Raw genomic sequence first — 20,676 nt, forward strand, 5'->3', positions numbered from 1 at the left:
TAAATCACGGCATATTCACAACAAAATATTATTTTTTTTTCACTGAGGATAATAAATATTTAATTTTAACATAACAGGAAAGCCTAGCAGCAGAAGCTACCATAATAGCGACGAGACATCATTTTCGATTACCGCGTGAAAACTATTTCCAGGGTTTTCCGTCACATCATTGGATTCAGGCCCTCTATAGTTTCTTAACCTAATAAGAAAAAAAATAATGCGGCGGCTCTGGCGCGCGTTCCACAGAGAGCCATATATACGTTCCATAGAAAATAGCGCACCCAGCGTTCCAAAATTAATCAAAACAAAAAAAAAGAGGGAAAGGTAATTCAAAAAAATTAAAAGGAGGCGATAATTTTAAATTTGTAGGCCTAGGGCCTAGACCTATCTAGAATTTGAAAACGTAAGCAGAAAACAGGAAGGTAGTAGGTTAGATCAAAGATTATTGATATAAACAGACTAGGTCTCTAGTTAGTTAGGTTCTAGGCCTAGGCCGGGACGACCTCGCTAGGCCTACTACTAGCTAGGGCCTATACTAGCCTACTACACACTAGGCCTAGGCCTAACCGCCTCTATTATTAGTACTGAATCCGGGACGATTCGGCCCTAAGACGATTCGGCCCGGGACCAAATTCATATTCATTTTTTTGGGTATTTATCAAGTTTTTAAAGGTTTTTAACAATCCGTATTTTATTGATATTGACAATGTTGATATAGCCTAGGAGGCCTATATAAATAAATTACTAAAAGAACGTAATTTTATATTCAATTTATTACTTCGAAAACTTTGTTTATTTCGTACATTCGCCAAGCGGCCAACAGAGGGCTTAACGTAAAAAGTGAGTCATTTTGAAGTATCACAATAGTTATTAACTTTCACCAAAAGTTAGTCGAAAAAAAAATCATTTAACAGAAATACAGACGTTTTTTTGTTAAAAAAATAACTTTGACTTCCAGTGAAAGTTTTCGATCAAAACATATCTCATAATGCAACGCGCCTGTTTGGCTACTCTGTATGCATAATCATAAAACTTCCTCACGATCTGTGTGAAAACACCTTCTCAACTGTGGCGATGTAAACAATCCTAATTAGCATCATGCATATTGCATACTTGTGGTTTGAAATCTTTGTTTACTTTCGCTCGCGACGATTTTCCAGACGAAATGTAATCAAATTAATTTACCTGTTAATTACGTAAACTTGTTGTTTTTTGCTCGAATTTTCGACTTAAAGTGAATAACTTTAATATTAATTTGATATGGCCAATTTAAATTTAGAATATTTTGACCTTCATTTTTTGTGTTTCAACGGACAATATATCTTTAAATTGGAATTTATTGCTTCGAGTAATTAAATACCAGAGTCAGTGCTTTCTTTAAATTAAGATATAATATATATGTTACCAAAACAACCACCGCATGCCAGCACACCGCCACCCCTAAACCCCTCCTCCACCCTCTTACCTCTTTGAATTAAACTGCACCCCGATAGGCTCTACAGGATTTCAAAGCAATAATCAAAATGTTGCATTATGGCAAGTATAAACATATATATTGTGAACAATGTGACACCAAAATTGGCTCCTTACGACAAATATTATTAATTTATGTTATTATAATATAGAATAAACTTATTAACTTATGTCAAAGGTAACCACACTTCTGGTCATTTTCAAGTAATACCATCTGTTGAACTGAATATAAATGTATATATTGGGAACAATTTGCTCCTATGTTTTAATTCTTTCCAACCTGCCGTTAATGTTTTATTAAAAGTTTTAATAAATACAATTTTTCTTCCAGTTTTATAGCTAGTATTTCTAAAATAAAATCAGAAAAATGCCACGAACCACAATTCCGCCATCAAAATCTTACAATATGAAAGCTAACGATGGAAAAGCAATGAAAGCACTTGAAGAAAAACTGAAAGCTGCAGAGACGGAAACTGTTAACTTAGTAAGACAGCTAGAACATGTGGGATTTGATTGCAGTCAAGGGAATCAAAGCAGCCAACAGACCAAGCCACTGTCTCCCTTCATAGCCAAGACTGGAGATGCAGAGATTTTACAGAGGAATTATGAAATCTTAGTTAGCAGAGTTTGTCGTAATGAAAGCATGCTGCAAACCCTCAAATTAAACCTGTGTAATATCCAAGCTCAGTGTCATTTAAGAAGTGAACAAGCTCAATATAATAAGGTTTGCTCATTCATAGAATCATAATTATTTCTAAGATTTTTAATAATAATTTCCCTCCCCCACTTAAAATATTGTTAAATTTTAGTTTAAAATATGGATTACCTCCACACGTTGAGACGGAACAAATTTACACGTGTAATGGTCGCATGTGGTGTAAATTTTGAGATAAACTTGCTGTTTCAAAAATTTCAATTACACCCTAAACCGCAAGCTGATTAACCGCAAGATAAGGAGCAATTTGACCTTAATAGTGTAAGGAGATGCATGAAATATGACCCTGCTGGGTATTACACGTGTAAATTGTTCATCGTCCGAATGATCACTGATTACACATGTAAAGTTACACATGTAACTGATTTTACGTCCGAACACAGCCCTAGTTACTTCCGTACTATTAGAGGTTTCCCTGTATATGTGTGACCTACCTATAATTTTGATAGCTATAACACTATTCCGTTGAATTGATAATTTTCTTAAATTTATGAACAAAGATAATTTACTTGATTTATCATTGTACACATTTAAACAAATAAATAAAGAATCATCAGTTTTATAAACTAAATTATTTTTATCTTACAATTTCTTTTTACCAATTCTGCAGGATAAATTACAGTCAATTAATGAATCTCATGAAAATGAGAAGAAAAAATTAATGAAGGACTTGGCCACAGCTAGAAAAGAATCCAAAGAAAACATGGTGAAGAGACAGGAGGCTGAAGAGGCCTGTAGAAGGCTGTCTTCTGCCCTAGAGCAGGCAGTACAGGCCAAGGTAACAACCACTATAAACCCATGACAGAACATGTTTTATTGAATAGTGATATTTATCAAGCTTGTTTAATGTTTTCAAGAGTAGAATACATTTCTTGCCTATTTGCTTTTTATACTTAGCTTGTTAAAACAAGGCAATCTAATAACAGGGTGCTGAGTTCCGGGGATCATATGGTTTAGCTGTGGCTGCGACACAATCAGACACCGCGCTGCAGAAAATATGTACTGTTGTTGGTATTTGTCTGTTACGAGTTCCTATCTTGGGAAGGTGAGCTCAGCATCCTGTTAGGTTAGATAGAGGTTTAGGTTATCTTATATTGCCTTGGTTGAATCTTAAAGGACAACTTTACTGAGAACCATATTTTGACAACGCATTAGGATTTGCGATTCAGAACAATTGCGAGATTTACGATTTCATAGCGCATGCTCGTCATAGCCGTTGCTGTAAATTGTTGTGAAGTCAAATGTTCTTAGCAAACATACAAGAGATAGGTATCCCTCATTGCTAGTTTGACCTGCATTAGGCTTTAAAGACACTAGACACAATTGTTGACGTTTTGTAAAAATAATGCCTATATATATATATAACTTTAAAAAAATTAAACCAGGTCATTTCTTGTGTTACACTGTGACGTATATCTATATCACAGGTATATTTTATTCAATTCAATTATATAAATACAAAATACATTCATAAAATTTAGCAGCAGGAAAAACAACAGAAAATGATTACAATAAAAATATTTAACACATTACAAATTTAACTCATAAAACTGTACTAAATATGATAAGGAATTAGTCTTGTCACGCACCGTTTTACAATTAATGTCATATATCCTGTCAGCATTGCGGGTATAATATTTATGAATAGTATTACCTCAAGGTGGAAGAAGTGAGAACAACTTAGAGTTGGGATTCAAAATGGATTTCGCAAAGGATATACAAAGATCTCTACGCCTTTCACTGAGGCTCTTTAGGCGCAACACAATCAAAGCATTATTGTATGAGGTATAATTTCTTCCTAACAAAATAAAAAGCATGTTTCTTAATTTGTAACTTACTTAACTCAATTACACTAAGAATGTTTAATTTCAAAGCTCCATTCCAAACCGGAGCAGCGTATTCTAACACCGGTCTAACATAACCTAAATACACTAACATAAGGTCGAGGGAAGACACCACAGCGCTTTAATGTCCTTAAATAGTACAGTTTACTGTTTCCCTTCATTATCATGACTCAACATGTTTTTCCCATTTAAGTCGGGCTGTAATACAATGTTTTAAAACAAAGTCTACACTGATAATAGATTTGTCCTCAGGAATAATACATGGTGAGAGGGGGGATTTTTTGAAGTCCATAATGTAACATTTCTTTGGATTCACTTTCATATTACTTTGTTTAGACCAAGCTAAAAGATTATTAGCACATATTGAAAGATTAGACATTTTGTACGTCTTACGAAACTTCAAAGTTTTCCATTAATAAATTAACATATTAAAGCAAATATTCTTCAAGAAGCACCAGATTTTACAACATGCCTTGTGTGTGCAAGAAAACTAGTTCACACTAAAAGTGTTTTCATATTTGAATTCATACATGCAATAAATACAAAAACATTTTAAAATCAACAGTCCAGATTTAAGATATACTGCTATATGGTAGGCCTACCTCTAACAGTTGTTTTAATCATTTTGCATTCAGCAACATGGTGTTGAATATACACAACATAGATCATACTTGTTGAAACATTATATATTGGATCCTATTTTATTGATACTAGTAATTTAATATATTTATATTTTCAGACTGAACTTGCTTTAAACTATGAGGATCTTAGGATCAGTAAACAGAAGCTTACTAAACAACTTGGAGAGGTTAGTATATCTGTATAGTATTTGTTAATTGATTCTCTTAGCATGCACTATGATATTCTGCATCTTCATCGGTTTTTTTATATTATAAACATACCTGATTGTACAGTACATTTCATGTGTTTTTTAGACAAGAGAAGAATTAGCTAGAGAGTTATCGTTAAGGAACAGCTTAGAGCAGTCGCACAATGCACTGATGGATAGACTGCAGCACTTAGAGACTGCTGCCCATCAGGAAAGGAAAGAGGTAATCTGCTACAATAAATAACATTAAAATGTATCAAACAGGCTAATTTTGAAAACTTACCACGCACTAACTTAAAATGTATTAAGGGATACACCAAGTACACTGTATAATTTTCAAATAAAAGTGGTTTTACATACATAGAACTGACTTACTGTCTTGGCTAAGGCTGTGGTCGGCCATTACCAAATTAATGATGCGCCTCATGCAATACTGTCAAAAGCCTGTTACCTATTAAAGTTAACTTGCATTAAGTTTTAACATTCAAGTTGAAAAATAATAAAGAAGATCTGTCAATATTTACACAATTTTTAAACCATTGTTAAAGTTTAGATAGTTTAACCTTGGTTTGCCGTTTCTCATTGCGGTTATAAAACCCTGGCCGGCCGGCCGGCCACAATCAACTGGGACAGATTAGAACTTAAAAGTATAAAAGAGTCTGAAAAACTCTGTCATGCTTCGAGAGAAATATTTGGGCATACCATATTTATTCCAATAAATGTTTATTGTTCAGTAAAGTTTTTAGATGCATTTATTTGAGGGAGGCATTTTTTATTGAGTGTAATTTGGTAACATGTATAATCAAATACATTCAGTACAATGAATTCTACTACCTAGAATGTGTTATGATACCAGCAAGAGTAATCATTAACATATCTGTGTCAAATCTTTTAATCTTGTTGACACAACTCGGCATAATTTAAGTTATAACTGAAAACAGGCCCCATGAAAACCATTTACTGGCTTGTTCCAGCCTACAGTATGTAATTCCACTGTAGGTAGTCAATCAATCGTTCGCTTTATGTAGCGCCATTCCAACAGTCATTGCTCATGGCGCTGAATTCACAGTTTCGCTCGATAATACATTTACTAATGTTCGTTTGTAATGGTTTTCCTTCATTTTCAGATAGAAAGTTTTTCTAAAAGCTGTGCGATTTTGAAAGATGAAGGTATAAATTTAAATAAGGAAAAAATGTATATTCAGAATTTACTTGAAAAGTCAAGGCTGGAAATAGGTAAGTCAGCAACCATTGCTATTTCTTGTTCTATTTTAAAAATACTTTGTATGTTTTTTAATCATTAGATATTTCAAAATAAAATTTCTTTCTAGTGTAACAAAACATATTAAGTAGTTATTTGAATAACTATAACACTGCAAAGGAATTAATTATAACCAATGCCAAATTGAAAATAAAAAGTACTAGTAGTCTATTTGATTATGTAAGCTTGTTTTCCTGTCAACGTAGTATTACGGCAATTTACGTTGAGTTGACCGGATTCAACGATTTTACAGGAAAACGGGGTAAAAATTAACGTTAAAAATTGTGGAAATATGCAATCATTGAAGTTTATCCGAGTTCAACTTCAACATTACGGTCGTTAAAACTGGTCAATCAAATGATTCACAAATTACGTCATTGCAGTTTGTGGAAAAAATAAGTACGCGCTGACAATTCTTTTTTACAGCGCGACTATGTTTTTCACTTTTTTTGTACACTTTTGAGGTCTGATCATTTCAAAGTAACAAGTGTTAGTCAAGCTAAAATTTAAAACAATTTAATTTTGTTTGTTAGTTTGTCTTTAGTGTAAGAATAGATTAAGATATCGGCAAAAACATGTCCTAGGCTGAATTGAAGAATCAATTTTCACACGGGCCCGGTCTTGGTTTTGCAACACTTCATGTCCGCGTGTCCCAGTAACGTGCTCGAGAGACCCAAGAAACTATGAACGATCGCGTAAAAATGTGTAAATATTAGCAGTCCGGCTCGATTATCGTTATCATTATTTATTTTATTTATAACTTAACGATTTGAAAATTCGCAACTCACCGTAACTGAAAACAGGCTTAAAGTATTGAACAAGGAAAACACAAATGTAAACCACTTATTAAGACAATGACCTCAAGTTTTATATAAAAGCTCAAGCCCAGATTTGTAACACTAATCCATAAAAATTAATCAAATTGATTTCTGCATACTGTACACCAGAGTTTCGGTCGCCTAATGGTATTTTCAAGTTTATAGCGCTATAGGCATTACAGTATATGGCATTGCTCCAAAATTAGGTAGTGGTTTAGTATAGACGATAACAAATGACTGGTAACTGACATCTAGCCTTAACTAGGAGGTAGGGATACTCAAAAGAATTTACATCAGTGGTTTGGTATCACAAAGATAGCCTATTATGAGTTTGGTACTAGGATAGCATTTATAGCTGGTATCACAAAGATAGCCTATTATGCGTTTGGTACTAGGATAGCATTTACAGCTGGTATCACAAATATACCCTATTATGAGTTTGGTACTAGGATAGCATTTACAGCTGGTATCAGAAATATATAGACGTGGGATTATATTGAAGCATCACATGAGTAAGTTTTAAAGATTTTTATTTTATTATTTTCATAGCTACAAAAGAAAAGCAGATTATAAAACAAATTGAAGAGATGCAGGTAAATACTAGTAGTATCTTTTTAAGCAATCTTTGTATTTTAAGAGATGTTTCAACTGAGCGAGGGCTTTGCGAAAATAATGCTCAGACGTTATTATTGTTTTTATATCTTGTTTTGCAGCTATGATAATATCCTTATAGGATTGTAATTGTAGTTTTGCGTCAGGGAGTTGAGTAATTAGATGTTTTGCCCTACTCTGACGTAATTTGTACTTTATACTAAGTACATTTGAGAATACTTGCGAAAAAATTTGCAAGTATTAATTAATATCCTTATATTTATAATCCATCAATTTCCATTTAAAAACTATAACATGCATAGTGGATTCCATTTCATTTGATTGAAGTATTATGGGTAACAAATTTTATCTTTCACTGGATGAATTTATTTGTACCATTTCACGAATATAAAATATTCTTTTTGTTTTATAACACACCTACTGTGAAATATGTCCATCAACAAGCGACCAACATATTCCTAGGCCTAACATAGCCTATATTAAAAATAGCTAGGCAACTGAAACTTAACTACAGTAGCTTAGCCTATTTTTATTAAACATCTGGTATAGTAATATCTAAATCATACTAACGATCTAAAGCTAATTTAGTACCTTTTTGGTCTGGTACAATCAGTATTACTTGCCAAAAAGGTTGGTAACGATCAACTGCTATTTTGAATGTTATGGTTTTTATGCCAACGGCAAGGATAAAATGGGCAGCGCTATTGGAGTTTCACCGCAAATTTACTTCATATAAAGTCATTAGTTTTATATTATATGGCAGTAAAAAATTGTAGTTGAATCACAATCAGTCAGCAATAGGGTCCATGAATTAACCTAAAAGCCCACACATGTCAGCAGTTTTGAAATGTTATCAGTTTTTAAATGTTATCAATTTCAGTTGTTTCTTACTAATCTTGAACATTTGAAGGCAGAAAACAAGACTTTAAAATTACAACTTGATGAATTGACCAAACATACCCACAATATGAAGGTAATGTAGGTGATCTTAACAAATCACCTATACTCTATTGTTATTTTTTGTATTATTTAATATTGGAAACACCAAAACAGTGTTAAAAAAATTAGCATTAGAAATAAAATGTGTACAATTGGATAGTACACATGTACAATGCAAGTAATTTGATGACCAGTATCTTAGGTGTGGCCAACGCTTGTCACATTGTGTCATTATGCAAGACACTAAACTGCCTCTCTCCACCCAGGTGTTCAACTAAATGGGTACCTAGCAGGGTCACACAACTACATGTTTATTACTAGCTGCAACAGTGCTTAGAAGTTGTGAGCATTGGGCGCTGTATAATACCCTTTTTACACTATCGACTGGGAGAGAAACACGAGTTGAACTCGGAGACAATTTCCATTTACACTAGCCAAAAAAACTGCGAGATGAACTCGAGTTGCGCCCATTTACACTACATCGATCACCCCGGTGTTGTCAATCAAATCACCATTGCGAGCGCACACGTGGAACTTAACTGACTATGGTTTAAACGTTTAAACACTGGAACATATCGACAAATCTCATATCAAAACATAATAATCCGAATTTACACACAATTTATTTAATTTTGAAGGTAGTCCAGTGTTAAATTTTCTTTGTGGCTATTAAGATTATCATTTATTATTTTAAACATTAACAATTATTTTTCTTTTTAAAATGACTGCATTTTCGCCTTGTAGACTACGTACATTAAATAGGCCTTAAATTGTTAGGTTGGCGTAATATAATAATTAGTCCTACTTAGAATCAGCCAGGGTAGAGTTACACCAATTTTACATTATTTTAGGCCTTCTGGTAAGGTAGAAAGCACATGAACAATTTCATTTCACAAATTTTCAGTAGAAAAGAAAATAACGAACAGCACAATATATCGTACAATTATTATTTTAAGCAAAAAAAGGTATTCTAAGCAAAAAACCTATTTTGTTTGCATAATATTGTATTTCTGTGACAACATGTTACATTTTCACGTCAATGACCTTTAACAGCTCGGTGTTGAACCACAAAAACCGTTTACATTTCGAAGGTACACCGGAAAACATTCAGCTTCGTTTCACCCCGGGGAGAGCACACCGGGGTGGTTGGATTTTCCCATTTACACCAGTCAATAAAAACCACAACACCGGCGTTTAACGGCCCGGTGTACTAACAACTGCGGGGTTACACCGCTGTTACGGTGATAGTGTAAAAGGGGTATAAGATTCACATATTACCATTGTCATCGTTTAACACAAATACAGCCAATACTATTTTTTAGGTTATCAAGTTCTACATAAATTAAAACATTTGGGGTTATTAATACAATAATTTACTGTTTTTTTATAGTTTGCATTAGAATCTGCAGAAAATGAAAAACAAAGCTTAATGGGTAGATTACAACAAAGTGAATCTATACAACGAGAAGCAGTAGAAAATGAAAATCAAAAATTAAATGATATTATTAAAAATAGTAAAAATAAACTAGAGAAGCAAATTGAACAGGAAAATTTGATGAAACAAGAAAAGTAAGATCATGAATTTAGTTGTTTATGCCCTCAAGCTAATTTTAGCTAACAGCAAAGAATTCAAGTGCTATCTACAGAATTGTATAATTTATGCTGTGTTGTTTGAGACTGTAGGTCGATTTCATGTAAAAACAAATTGGTTTTCTTGCTGAAGATAAGATTTTATCAATTTCTCTGTTGTTTGTGAACATTGAGCACTAGTGCTATTTCATGTGCTATGCTGAGGAAGAACATTTTCTTTTCAACTGACATAAATTCTTAATTAATCTATTATGCTAAAAAGCCTGTATTACTGTATTAATCAACATTGCTTTGTTTTCACTTTTTCTTGAAATAAACAGTGACAAGTTAAAACTAGTTTTAGAAGAGAAAGAATCCAGATTGCATGATCAACAAGAATTCTATACTTCCAAGATAAAAGATTTGGTATGAACAAAAATACTTTGCACAAAGGGTTAATGTTGCCCGAAAGCTCTGAAATTAATTTTTGCCTGTTTTACTTTATCATTTGATTATGGCTTTTGGCTTATCTTATTTGTATCTCCATTGGGATCAGCCTCTGATTTTTTAGTAATTTGCTCTTTGATTTACTTTTAAATTTGAATATCAGGAAAAAAATAAAGTTTAAACAGCTTATTAAAGTAGTTTTGTTTATGTATTTACATTTACAAAATCATCCTGCTATGAAAGGCTATAAAAAACAAAGTGTAATTTAATATCAATTTGTTTGATAATACCATCAATATACATAATAGCTAGGCAAAGTTTGACAGCCTCGTTTTTACATTGAGCATTCACATTCATTTTGCTATTTGCGATTTTCCAAGTAAAAGACACATTTAATGAACATGGTCTTCAAAGACATTTAGATACAATTTAAATAGTATCATCATTCATAATAATATTAACATGAGTACTGAGTAAATACTTTATTCCGCTTGCCATACTTATGTTCTGTATACATTTTGTTTTTACTGTAGGAGAATTCAGCACAGGTTTTGCATGAACAGCTTGAAGCACATAAGAAAGATAGAAACACAGTCATTCAAGACAAGCAGTCATTACTAGATGAGGTATATCAATTTTAATATTACTGTACGTTCTACTGGGCTGGCTCAAAATGTCTAATAACATTCAAATTTATTACCTCCGCCAAGGAGGTTATGTAGTCGATTGCGTGTGTCTGTTTGTCATATATATATATTTTTTATTACTTGCTTTGTTTGAAAAAAAAAAAAATATGTTTTGTTTAAATTAGCAGCATTAAGAAACAAAAATAAAACAAATATATTTCCCGGAGAAATCTTCTTATGTAGGGCAAATTTTACAGTAGGTGGAGGTATGCACTCTCGGAGTGCCGTTCTAGTTTATTATGTATTTATTTCACCAAATTTCAAAAGGGCGAACCAGTGAGATTTGTCTGTATTTCACATGACAATTCAGCTGGTGTGGTTTATGGGTTTTGACTGGATGACTGAGGGTTATGAAAAAGGACTCTTGCCACCAGCATATGCATCAGCCACAACGTCATCTGCACATTCTGCTGACTGTCATCTGCACATTCTGCTGACTGTCATCTGAACAAATCCTTCTATTTCATTTTTCCATACAGTAAAATTCAGGTCTATTTTAAGTAAAATTGTTCTAGTTTCATTGAACCTAATATTGTATGCATGATGTGTGTGATTTTGTTCTCCAATTTTCTGTTTCTTGCACTTTAAATAACACAAATTATAGTGTAAATTTCTAAAATATTACATATTACAAGACTATTTCTCTAATAACTTGTTTTTCTTCATTCTGAAAGGTAAACTTTGCAGTAGATGGAATGTCTACTGAGCATTCTAGAATGCAGCAGGAACTAGAAGAGGCAAAGATAGAAATGTCAACAATAAAAAATGAGAAATCTCACTTACAGCTTGAAATAGACAAATTACTTGACAGGATTAACTTCCTTGAACAGCAACAGGTACTACATGTTACTACTCAAATAAAGTAGCCAACACAGCGTAACAACACAGCCACTCTATTGCCATTGAAGAGAGTTGACACTCAATCTTCTACTACGTTCTCAATTGTCTTTCATCAGTGCCTAAATAATATCAGATCTATATTTTTCATAAAAAATGTCCTATAATTGCACAAACTATAACATTTTTTTTTTTAATTATGTTTATTTTGCTAAATAAAATTTAATAATTTAAGGGGTTGCTTAAGTAATTGCTTAATTTTCATTTTATCAGTCTTCTCAAAAGACAGTTGAGAGTTCACTAGTTGAATTGTCAGATAGTAAAAACCAGCTGGCGTATGAAAATGGCCGTCTACAAAGCCAACTCATGCACTTAAAACAACAGATTGCAGCCATCACAGATGCTAGGTCAGAGGTCACTCATCTAAAGAGAACCAATGCTGCCCTTCAAAGTAAAGTAACATCAGTAAGTTTTGATTAGACTATTCTTAAAGATATTATTGCCTTTCTGAAAAAAAAAATTTTTAAATGTCACATAATATTTATTCCCTTTAACCAAAAACCAGATCGAAAACAAACAACAATTATTTACCTGAAAACGGTAATTTAAAGCAAAAAATAGTGGTGTTATTATCAATTTTGTTTCAAAGGTATATATTTTATGATAAACAATATACATTTAAAATTGGAAGCAACAACATTTTTCTTTTTTGTATTGGAAAGGGAAAAATACATATATTTTGTGACATATAAAGTAGATTTTAGGTATTGTACCTTGTCTTGTGTGACAACCAGGTCATTGACATAGTGAATCCCTGGTTGAACAAGTTATGACCCACAGATTTTTCAATATTCTTTAATTTTCAAGAAATTCAATGCATTTTAAAGTCATGAATTCCAGATACAGTACTGTTATCACTATACCACATTAACATTTTGTGTTTTATCTGTGTGCATAGTTAAGTTCTGCATTAAGTATGGTGAATGTTGATCAGAAAAAAATGGATAACAAGTTAAAACAGGTATTTTTTTTATTTACTGTATTTATATGTGAATATTTGTCAAAAACATTCCACCCTATTGGAAAGTCTCTAATAGACCTAAGAATGGTTTGCTTTCAAAAATTAACATGAACACACACCCCTTTAGCCTTTAGCATTCTTCTCCCCTTTTCTTCTTATTTTTAACGATTGATTAATTTTATTTTTTTTCAAATTTTGTGTACCGAAAAAGATAATCTTTTTCAGTTCACTCTTCTGTGCTTAATAATAGTTAAAGTTTGTGTTTTAGTTAGTCGCAACTGAAAAACAAAAGGATCTTGAAATAAAAGAAGTAAAGAAAAGTCGAGATGAAGTAATAAAGGAGAATGACATGTTTCAAGAACAACTTAAAACACAAGATTATCAACAGCAAGAAAAGATACAACATCTACTAAACAAATTACAAGCCGCAAAACAGAATAATTCCAAGATGGCTGCCACCATCAAGAGTATCATGCAGTCACATAGCAAACTACAGTTACTGCTAGAGAAACTGCAAAAAGAATTGGGCAAAAAGGATGCAGAAATAGCAACTTTTGAGAATGGAAAGTAAATAATATTGTAATATTTGATATGTGTATTTTTAAGATGTCAGAATTGTAGTTGAGTTGGTTTCATAAAACTAATTAAAGACACATTTGTACATAAAGATTTATGATAGCTACTGTATATAATATGTATTTTTCGTAAAAAAAAAATGTTCATCCTAGAACTCCATTATAGGATAACCATTTATGCTGCTTTTGATAATAATATCCAATCCAAAAGCAATAATTCATTCATTCATTTAATTTATTTTGGTATAGAACATTTATATGCAAAACATACAAAACAAAAAGAAAACATATTTCACCAGGAAATTATAGCAAAAACATCTTCTACAAAACCAAACTAAAATATCCTATAATATTAATTTGCACCAACACGAATGCAGGTTGGATTGTGGAAGTACATTGACTATGGTTTTAATTAGTATATTACAACTGTCATGAATTCTGTTCTTAAAACTATGGATGAAGTTCCTCCAATATTCATAAAATAAGGGAACGATATTCATAAAAAACATCATGTTTGCGCTATTGTAACTAGGTAACTTAGGGAGCTTATACATAGCCCATTATTAAATAATAGCAACACTAATGATTTTATTGTTCTTATTGATCATGTCATTTGATTGTGTTTTAAACAATATTGTTTTAGCAAAGACAATCATATAATTCTAGAATGAAAACCTTTATAATTTTGTTTGTTTTATGTACGAAAAATGTATGTTTATCTATTTTTTGTCGATGGTTATCGTCCTAGTGTGTAGCAGCCTTAAAATGTTTGTCATCAATGTTTCCTATCATGAACCATCAATGGTTAATCAAATTTACTAATCAATGTTTATATTTTAAAGACAAAAGTATGAAGAATCATTGAAACTGATCAGTGATGACATGATAGTTCTTCAAGAACAACTTGTTTCCATGGAAACTGGCCAGTTGGACAGAGTTAGTATTAATTTTTAATATTTCTCTCTATCTAGATATAGAATATTGTTATTGTTCACTCTGTATTTGTACAATTTCCTAATAAAATATGCACAACTGGAAGAAAACATAATAATACAAACAGATTCAGAACATTATATCAGTCATACCACCTCAATATTGTTTCTGTCATCAAATTTGATGTGCCCATATATGGACAGGATGATGTCATATCACTACCATATTTGGTAGTGTAGACCAAGCTTAAATGTTTGCATACTGTGAGGTCTTTCTCAAAATGTGAAATGTTTTGTTATTCTATTCCTGTTAATATTACTTTGTATGACTTAGGTAGCACCATTAAAATCAGAGTTAGAAGCTGAAAGAACTGAGAAAACTAGCTTGATTTCCCAACTTGACAAATTACATACAATGAATGAGACACTCCAAAACACACTTAATAAGAAAGATATTGAAGTGCAATCAAAACAACAGCAACTGAAGCAGATCCAGCAAACAAGGTACAGTAGTACACACTTTCTACAGTTCTTTAAATTTTCAACACAATACTGGAAAAAAAAATCTATTATAAAATATATATTTTTCAGAAAAAGAGAGAAAGAAGTAGCAGCAAAAGATATTCAAACTTTACAAGAAAAAATAGTCAAAATGCAATTAGGAACAGATGCAGAGAATGACAAAGAGAAAAAACAAGCCTCTAGAGAAATAAACAGATTACGACAAGCCAACCATTTATCACAATTAAAGGTACTGTAATTAGATTTAGTCTTGGATGGCTAATTATGCATGAGGTGACCATTATTTTGATATAAAGTTTGCATTACACCACATTATGTAGTTCTGAAAAGAACTGTAAAGTTTCGATCAATACACTTTTAGAAACTCAATAGTTCTTTTTAGGACTACATACAAACTTTATATCAACATATTGATTTTTGCCATGCAAACCTTCAAGAAAAACCATGTCAGGCTTAAAGAAGACGGAGGACAACTTTCAAAATGGACTGCAACAGAACTAACTATCAGGATGTTTGTTGTATGCCTCGGATACCCTATAATAGTGGTGGCCTAATTGTCATGCGTACTCTATGTTCTAGCTGTTCAAATTTGTTTAATTTGTCACCAGTACAAGATTGTGACTAGTCTTGGTATATTATGTAACTCTTCTTATTTCAAAAGATGGTATATAAACCTATAAAACCCTGTTGAAAATTAATTTTGGGTTTGTTTAAATTTGACTTGAAGTTTCTGTTTCGGAAGTAATTCCCAAGATGCTACATAAATCACAGTGTCTAGTTATTTGTACCTGTGAATCACAAGTATTATAGTCCTGCGGCATCCAACTAAGCATTACGTACATTTGAAAATTGCCAGTTTTGTTACGCTGAAATTACTGTATATTCGAGAACCATCCAGTTATAATTAATATTGCTTTGCCTACCAATCTCAACCTTTTTACAGACATCTTTTTTTTTCAACTTTACTCTACCGTTCATTATAACCTAATTAATAATCAATGCCATGAGATACAAAATTGATCAATTGGAAAAAATATAAACACCATTATTATTTATTAGTTATGATTTATATACCTTAATGTTGCAAATCTATTCTAATGTTGATTAACAGATAACGGATTTGAACTCGACATGTGAACAAAAAAAATTGAAAATACAAGAAATGGATGAAACAAATAACAAGCAAAAACTAAGAATCATTGGGCAGAAAACTCAACTGCAACAATTTCATAATAAAAGCAAACAATCACAAGACGCAAATAAGAAAATTGAGGTATGGATAATTTATTTGTTTTTCTGTGAATCAAATAAACATTTAAATTGCAGTTTTAGCACTGGCATTAGTATAGCTCTGGAATTTTTGTGGTCACTACCTGAGCTGTCTACCGAGAAGTCCAATGTAAATATATCAGTTAAACTGTATGTGATGTAGAACAAAAATCAAACCATTGTTGTGACTGTTAATTTAATTAAGAGGGTTTTATCCATGTTTTTTTTTGGTCTATGTCTTTGTCTTCTATATAATTCTTGTTATTCTTTTAGGAAATGAGTGTTGAGTTAGAAGAACTTGAGCAAGTTCGAAACCAGTATATTATGAAGAACTCTGAGCAAATGCAGACGATTGCTACATTCCTAACACAGATTTCAGACCTACAAGCAGAGATACAAACAGTTGTTAAAGGACAATCTAATGTTGAGGACAAATTAAGGTAAATCTTCCAAACCACACAGCCTGTACAGTAGTTAAAAGAATAATACAATTTAAATTATCCATATTGTCGTAATACTGTAGATACTAAGAAAGATATACAAAGAAATTAGACACCACATAAAGTATATAGAGTACTAGCAGCTAATTTACAATAATGCGAAATAATAAAATGAAATGCCAACATTTAGAACCCAAGTGGGTGAAGTCTGGTCTATTGGCAGACAAAAGCAATTCTTTCTACAGACCATCTTTTTGAGCAGTAATACTCATGTTTTGAGTTATTGACCAGTTGACAATGACTTGCACCTCAACCCCTATTCCTTCTCCTATAGCATAGAAAACTGTTCTAATTGCTTTTGTTTTAGGTAAGATAAATGTATATATTTTTTTAATAGGGTTTTGCTAATTTTGAAAAGTCTATTTTATAGGGTTTACACTGCCAGTTATATAAATTCAACAATTTGTCAAATGTAATAATGTCAATGAAAATGTGATCTAACTTTACACATATTTAATATAATAAATTATTATTATTAATTTTTTTTTTTAGAAAAAAAGAAGATCAATTTAAAGAAGAGAGGAGATTGCGACTAGACATAGAGAAGAAATATAGATTTATGAAAGAAGAGCTGTCAAAATTACGACATGAACATGACCAGTCTAAGAATGAATTACAACACTTATCTTTACAGGTTAATACTTTTGATCATATTTTGGCACCAAATTTAATTACAAATTCAATAAATTATTTTATTTTGTCAAGCACTCGAAATTTGTCTAACTTTTCACATATTAAAATAATATAATAATATGGGTAAAAACAGACAGTACAACACCAAAAGGGTAAAATACAAATGCAACAAATACAAACATCTCATAAAAAGGTTAAAACATAGCAAGTAGTAAAAATCTCATAAAAAGGTTAAAACATGGCAAGTAGTAAAAATCTCATAAAATGGTTAAAAATGTGTTCACCTGGCAAAATGTGTGAAAAGAATTAAATAATTTGTTTTTATCATAGGAAAGCGAATTCTGCCACTTCTGTTAAAGACAACTTACTTATTTAAGACACTTGAAAGTGTTTCAGTCTTTAACCAAGTTTGGTATGAAGAAAAAAATGATTGTGTATTAAGTAGCATTCTTTTATTTAGTATAGCAAATCTTCCCTGGTTAACACAATAAAAAGTTCTTAATATTGAGTGTATAAATGACAAATTTGAGGTTGAGTTTTTTTTTTTTTTTGTAGTTAAGTCGACAGACCCTGTCAAGATTAGCCAAGTTCTCTCAAGATGAAAGTGTAAATTCAGACCATATGATGGAAATAGAGAGGCAGTTGCAAAAAGAAAAAGATCATTCACATCTGATGGATGTAAGAATGAAGCGGATTATGGTAATTATTGTAATTTTTATATGTGTATAGGTACAAACAATTTCATTAAGGTTAAAATTTCATTTTTCAACAAATGATATTATTTTTTCAATATAAACATTCATTATTTAGTTTTATAACACACTGACTTTTAACGAGAGGCTAGGCCAAGGCCTAAACTATTAAATAAATACATCGCTCCCATTTTCGAAGTGGAGATAGATGCCACAGGTTGATTTTCGAACAGCCTAGCCTTGTGTAGCGTATTCCAGTTGCTCACTGAGTAACAAGAATGAACCACATAAACAAAATTGCACTCGCGTTGTACACCGAAATTGCACCCTCGATGACGTAATAATAGGAGTGAAGTAGTTATTGAATTTCATGTGACCCACAATCTATTGAATGACAAGAATCTACTCAGGTGTGTTATAATAAATATTATATAACACCTAAATAAATTTCTGTCATTTGATTGGACGATTGTGGGTCACATGGTGTGCATTAGTACGCACTATTAAACGATCGTTTAATAGTACTTTAAAATAGTACTTTTAAACATTTTTGTGTTTGAAAAAATAGTTTTGCGGATAAAAAAAAATCTAGTATACAAATTACTGTGAAATACAACAGCACCACCTGTTGTCTTGCCTGTTTTGTTTATAACAACGACGCGCATAACGTGATATGCTCACAGCAGTTAACAATGTCCGACTCCAGTTGCAGTAATTTTGCCCTGTTGAATGATGAGGAACTAGCTACATTACATGCTGATGCAGATGCAGACACAAAATATGCGATTCATGGACTAGAAACTTCAGCCACAACATTGGCAGAAGTAGAAAGGTTAAATACGACAGAACTTGATTGTTTTTTGAGCAGATTCTATGGAGGTCTACGAACAAATGAAGGAGAATTGTATACAAAAAAATCATTCAATATGGCCTAGACCAACACTTCCAGCATCCTAAATCTACTGCACCAAATGATGGATCTCCATGGTACATAGATGCGCCATTAGGTACAAATTCAATTGGAAAGAAGATGAAAATGATTTCTGCAAAGGCTGGATGCTCAAAACAATACACAAATCATAGTCTAAGGGCTACAACCTGCACAATACTTGATGAGGCAGGATTTCCAAATCACCATATAATGTCAGTTACAGGGCATTGATCTGAATCATTTGAAGCATTACTCTCGCACCAGTAATAAAAAAAAAGTACTTTGGCTACAAAAATGTATGAAGTTTCAGAAGACAAATCAAATAATGGCATTTCAGAATCTGAAACAATCCTATCAAACTCTTAGTTTAGTTTATAGTGAATCTAACTACAAATCACAGCACTTCCACGGGCCAGTTACTTTTTTAAACAAGTAAAAATGCAATACAAAACACAGAGTTTTCCAAATAAATCTATTTACAGTTGTATGTTATAATATATGAGTATTATATGCAATGTAAATTCATGTTTAAAAAGCAATAAATCTTACTCTGTTTCAATCAAATGTACCTTTTATTCAATCTGATTGAAATGACAGAAATTTATTTAGATGTTATATAAAACAAATAATGAATGTTTTATATTTGTTTCGCCTTGTTGAAATATAACCTTTCATCATTCACCTTGTGCCATTATTTGTACCATTACACTCATAAACATTCATTATTTGTATTCCAGGAAGAGTTCACTCTTCCCTAATCATACCTTATGTATACCATGATGCACCTCTGCGTAAAAAAAAGTGACATACCTTTACATGAAAATGACGCACCAATTTTAAAATTAGTGATGGACCTTTTAGAGAATAATGACGCATCATTACTTTCCTTTGTGGTACAATAATGGACATTGAATAAGTTTTTTATGCACCCCTGTGTCATTAATTATTTGTAAATGATGCTACATGTTTTAACAGTAGTTATTCATATTATGAGAATTAGATATACAAATGCTAGAGGAATATTTTTATGTTTATAAAATTGTGTGTATTTTATTTAGCTTTGACTTTAAATGTATTTTAGAATTCTAGTTCCCGATTTGTTGAAGATTTGGCGTTAGATTTTGATGAATCTATTGCTGCTGCCAGATATTAATGAAAGAAGATGAAGTCTACATAAGATGCGTGATGAAGATAAAGATGATGGAATCATGTTCTCGATTTGGAAATTATATGAGGAGAGTTCTTTCACATTTTTACAGTCATAATTAGTAATGTATACATGAAGCTAATTCTAAACACAAGATATCTCTTATGTTGAATATACAGAGTCAATCCTGCCAACAGTTTATATTATATTTATAATTGATTTATCATTTTATTATTATTTAATAAATGTAATTTACTGCAATGTTATGATTAATGAGTATGTTGTACTAACTATATTATATTTCATAAAATATACATCTGACCTTAGACCAGATAGTTAAATTTTATTTTGTAAACAAATTATGCATAAAGCAAGTTTCTTTAACTTCTCCACCTTCCCTAGATGATATCCATATTTCCTTTAA

At 31.8% G+C, this 20,676-nt stretch overlaps 1 protein-coding gene across 4 annotated transcripts; it reads left to right on the top strand.

Moving 5' to 3' along the window:
• The first annotated feature begins 221 nt into the window (after positions 1 to 221).
• Positions 222 to 20,528, top strand: LOC144858570 (coiled-coil domain-containing protein 150-like). Of its 4 annotated transcripts, none has more exons than XM_078714693.1 (23): positions 222 to 324; positions 1,805 to 2,197; positions 2,799 to 2,966; positions 4,772 to 4,840; positions 4,968 to 5,084; positions 5,989 to 6,097; positions 7,490 to 7,533; positions 8,433 to 8,525; positions 9,882 to 10,060; positions 10,402 to 10,486; positions 11,041 to 11,133; positions 11,868 to 12,029; positions 12,304 to 12,495; positions 12,989 to 13,051; positions 13,320 to 13,618; positions 14,469 to 14,562; positions 14,893 to 15,062; positions 15,150 to 15,309; positions 16,192 to 16,353; positions 16,623 to 16,789; positions 17,342 to 17,483; positions 18,038 to 18,181; positions 20,187 to 20,528. In XM_078714693.1, exons 2-23 carry the CDS (start codon positions 1,841 to 1,843, stop codon positions 20,256 to 20,258), a joined length of 3,141 nt encoding a protein of 1,046 aa, XP_078570819.1. In that variant the 5' UTR covers positions 222 to 324; positions 1,805 to 1,840; the 3' UTR covers positions 20,259 to 20,528. The 4 variants fall into 4 exon arrangements, with proteins under 4 accessions (XP_078570819.1, XP_078570815.1, XP_078570818.1 ...); XM_078714689.1 differs by having other exon boundaries at positions 311 to 403; XM_078714692.1 differs by lacking the exon at positions 222 to 324 and adding an exon at positions 329 to 422.
• Positions 20,529 to 20,676: the final 148 nt, after the last annotated feature.

Source organism: Antedon bifida, chromosome 2 (genome assembly GCF_963402885.1).
Source record: "Antedon bifida chromosome 2, ecAntBifi1.1, whole genome shotgun sequence".
NCBI classification, from domain to species: Eukaryota; Metazoa; Echinodermata; class Crinoidea; order Comatulida; family Antedonidae; genus Antedon; species Antedon bifida.

Excerpts from the sequence above, each read along its gene's own strand:
- LOC144858570 (XM_078714693.1), top strand. The coding sequence starts at position 1,841 with ATGCCACGAACCACAATTCCGCCATCAAAATCTTACAATATGAAAGCT. Across the intron at positions 2,967-4,771 it reads AGCAGGCAGTACAGGCCAAG|ACTGAACTTGCTTTAAACTA; the intron begins GTAACAACCACT and ends TTATATTTTCAG. Across the intron at positions 7,534-8,432 it reads AACAAATTGAAGAGATGCAG|TTGTTTCTTACTAATCTTGA; the intron begins GTAAATACTAGT and ends TATCAATTTCAG.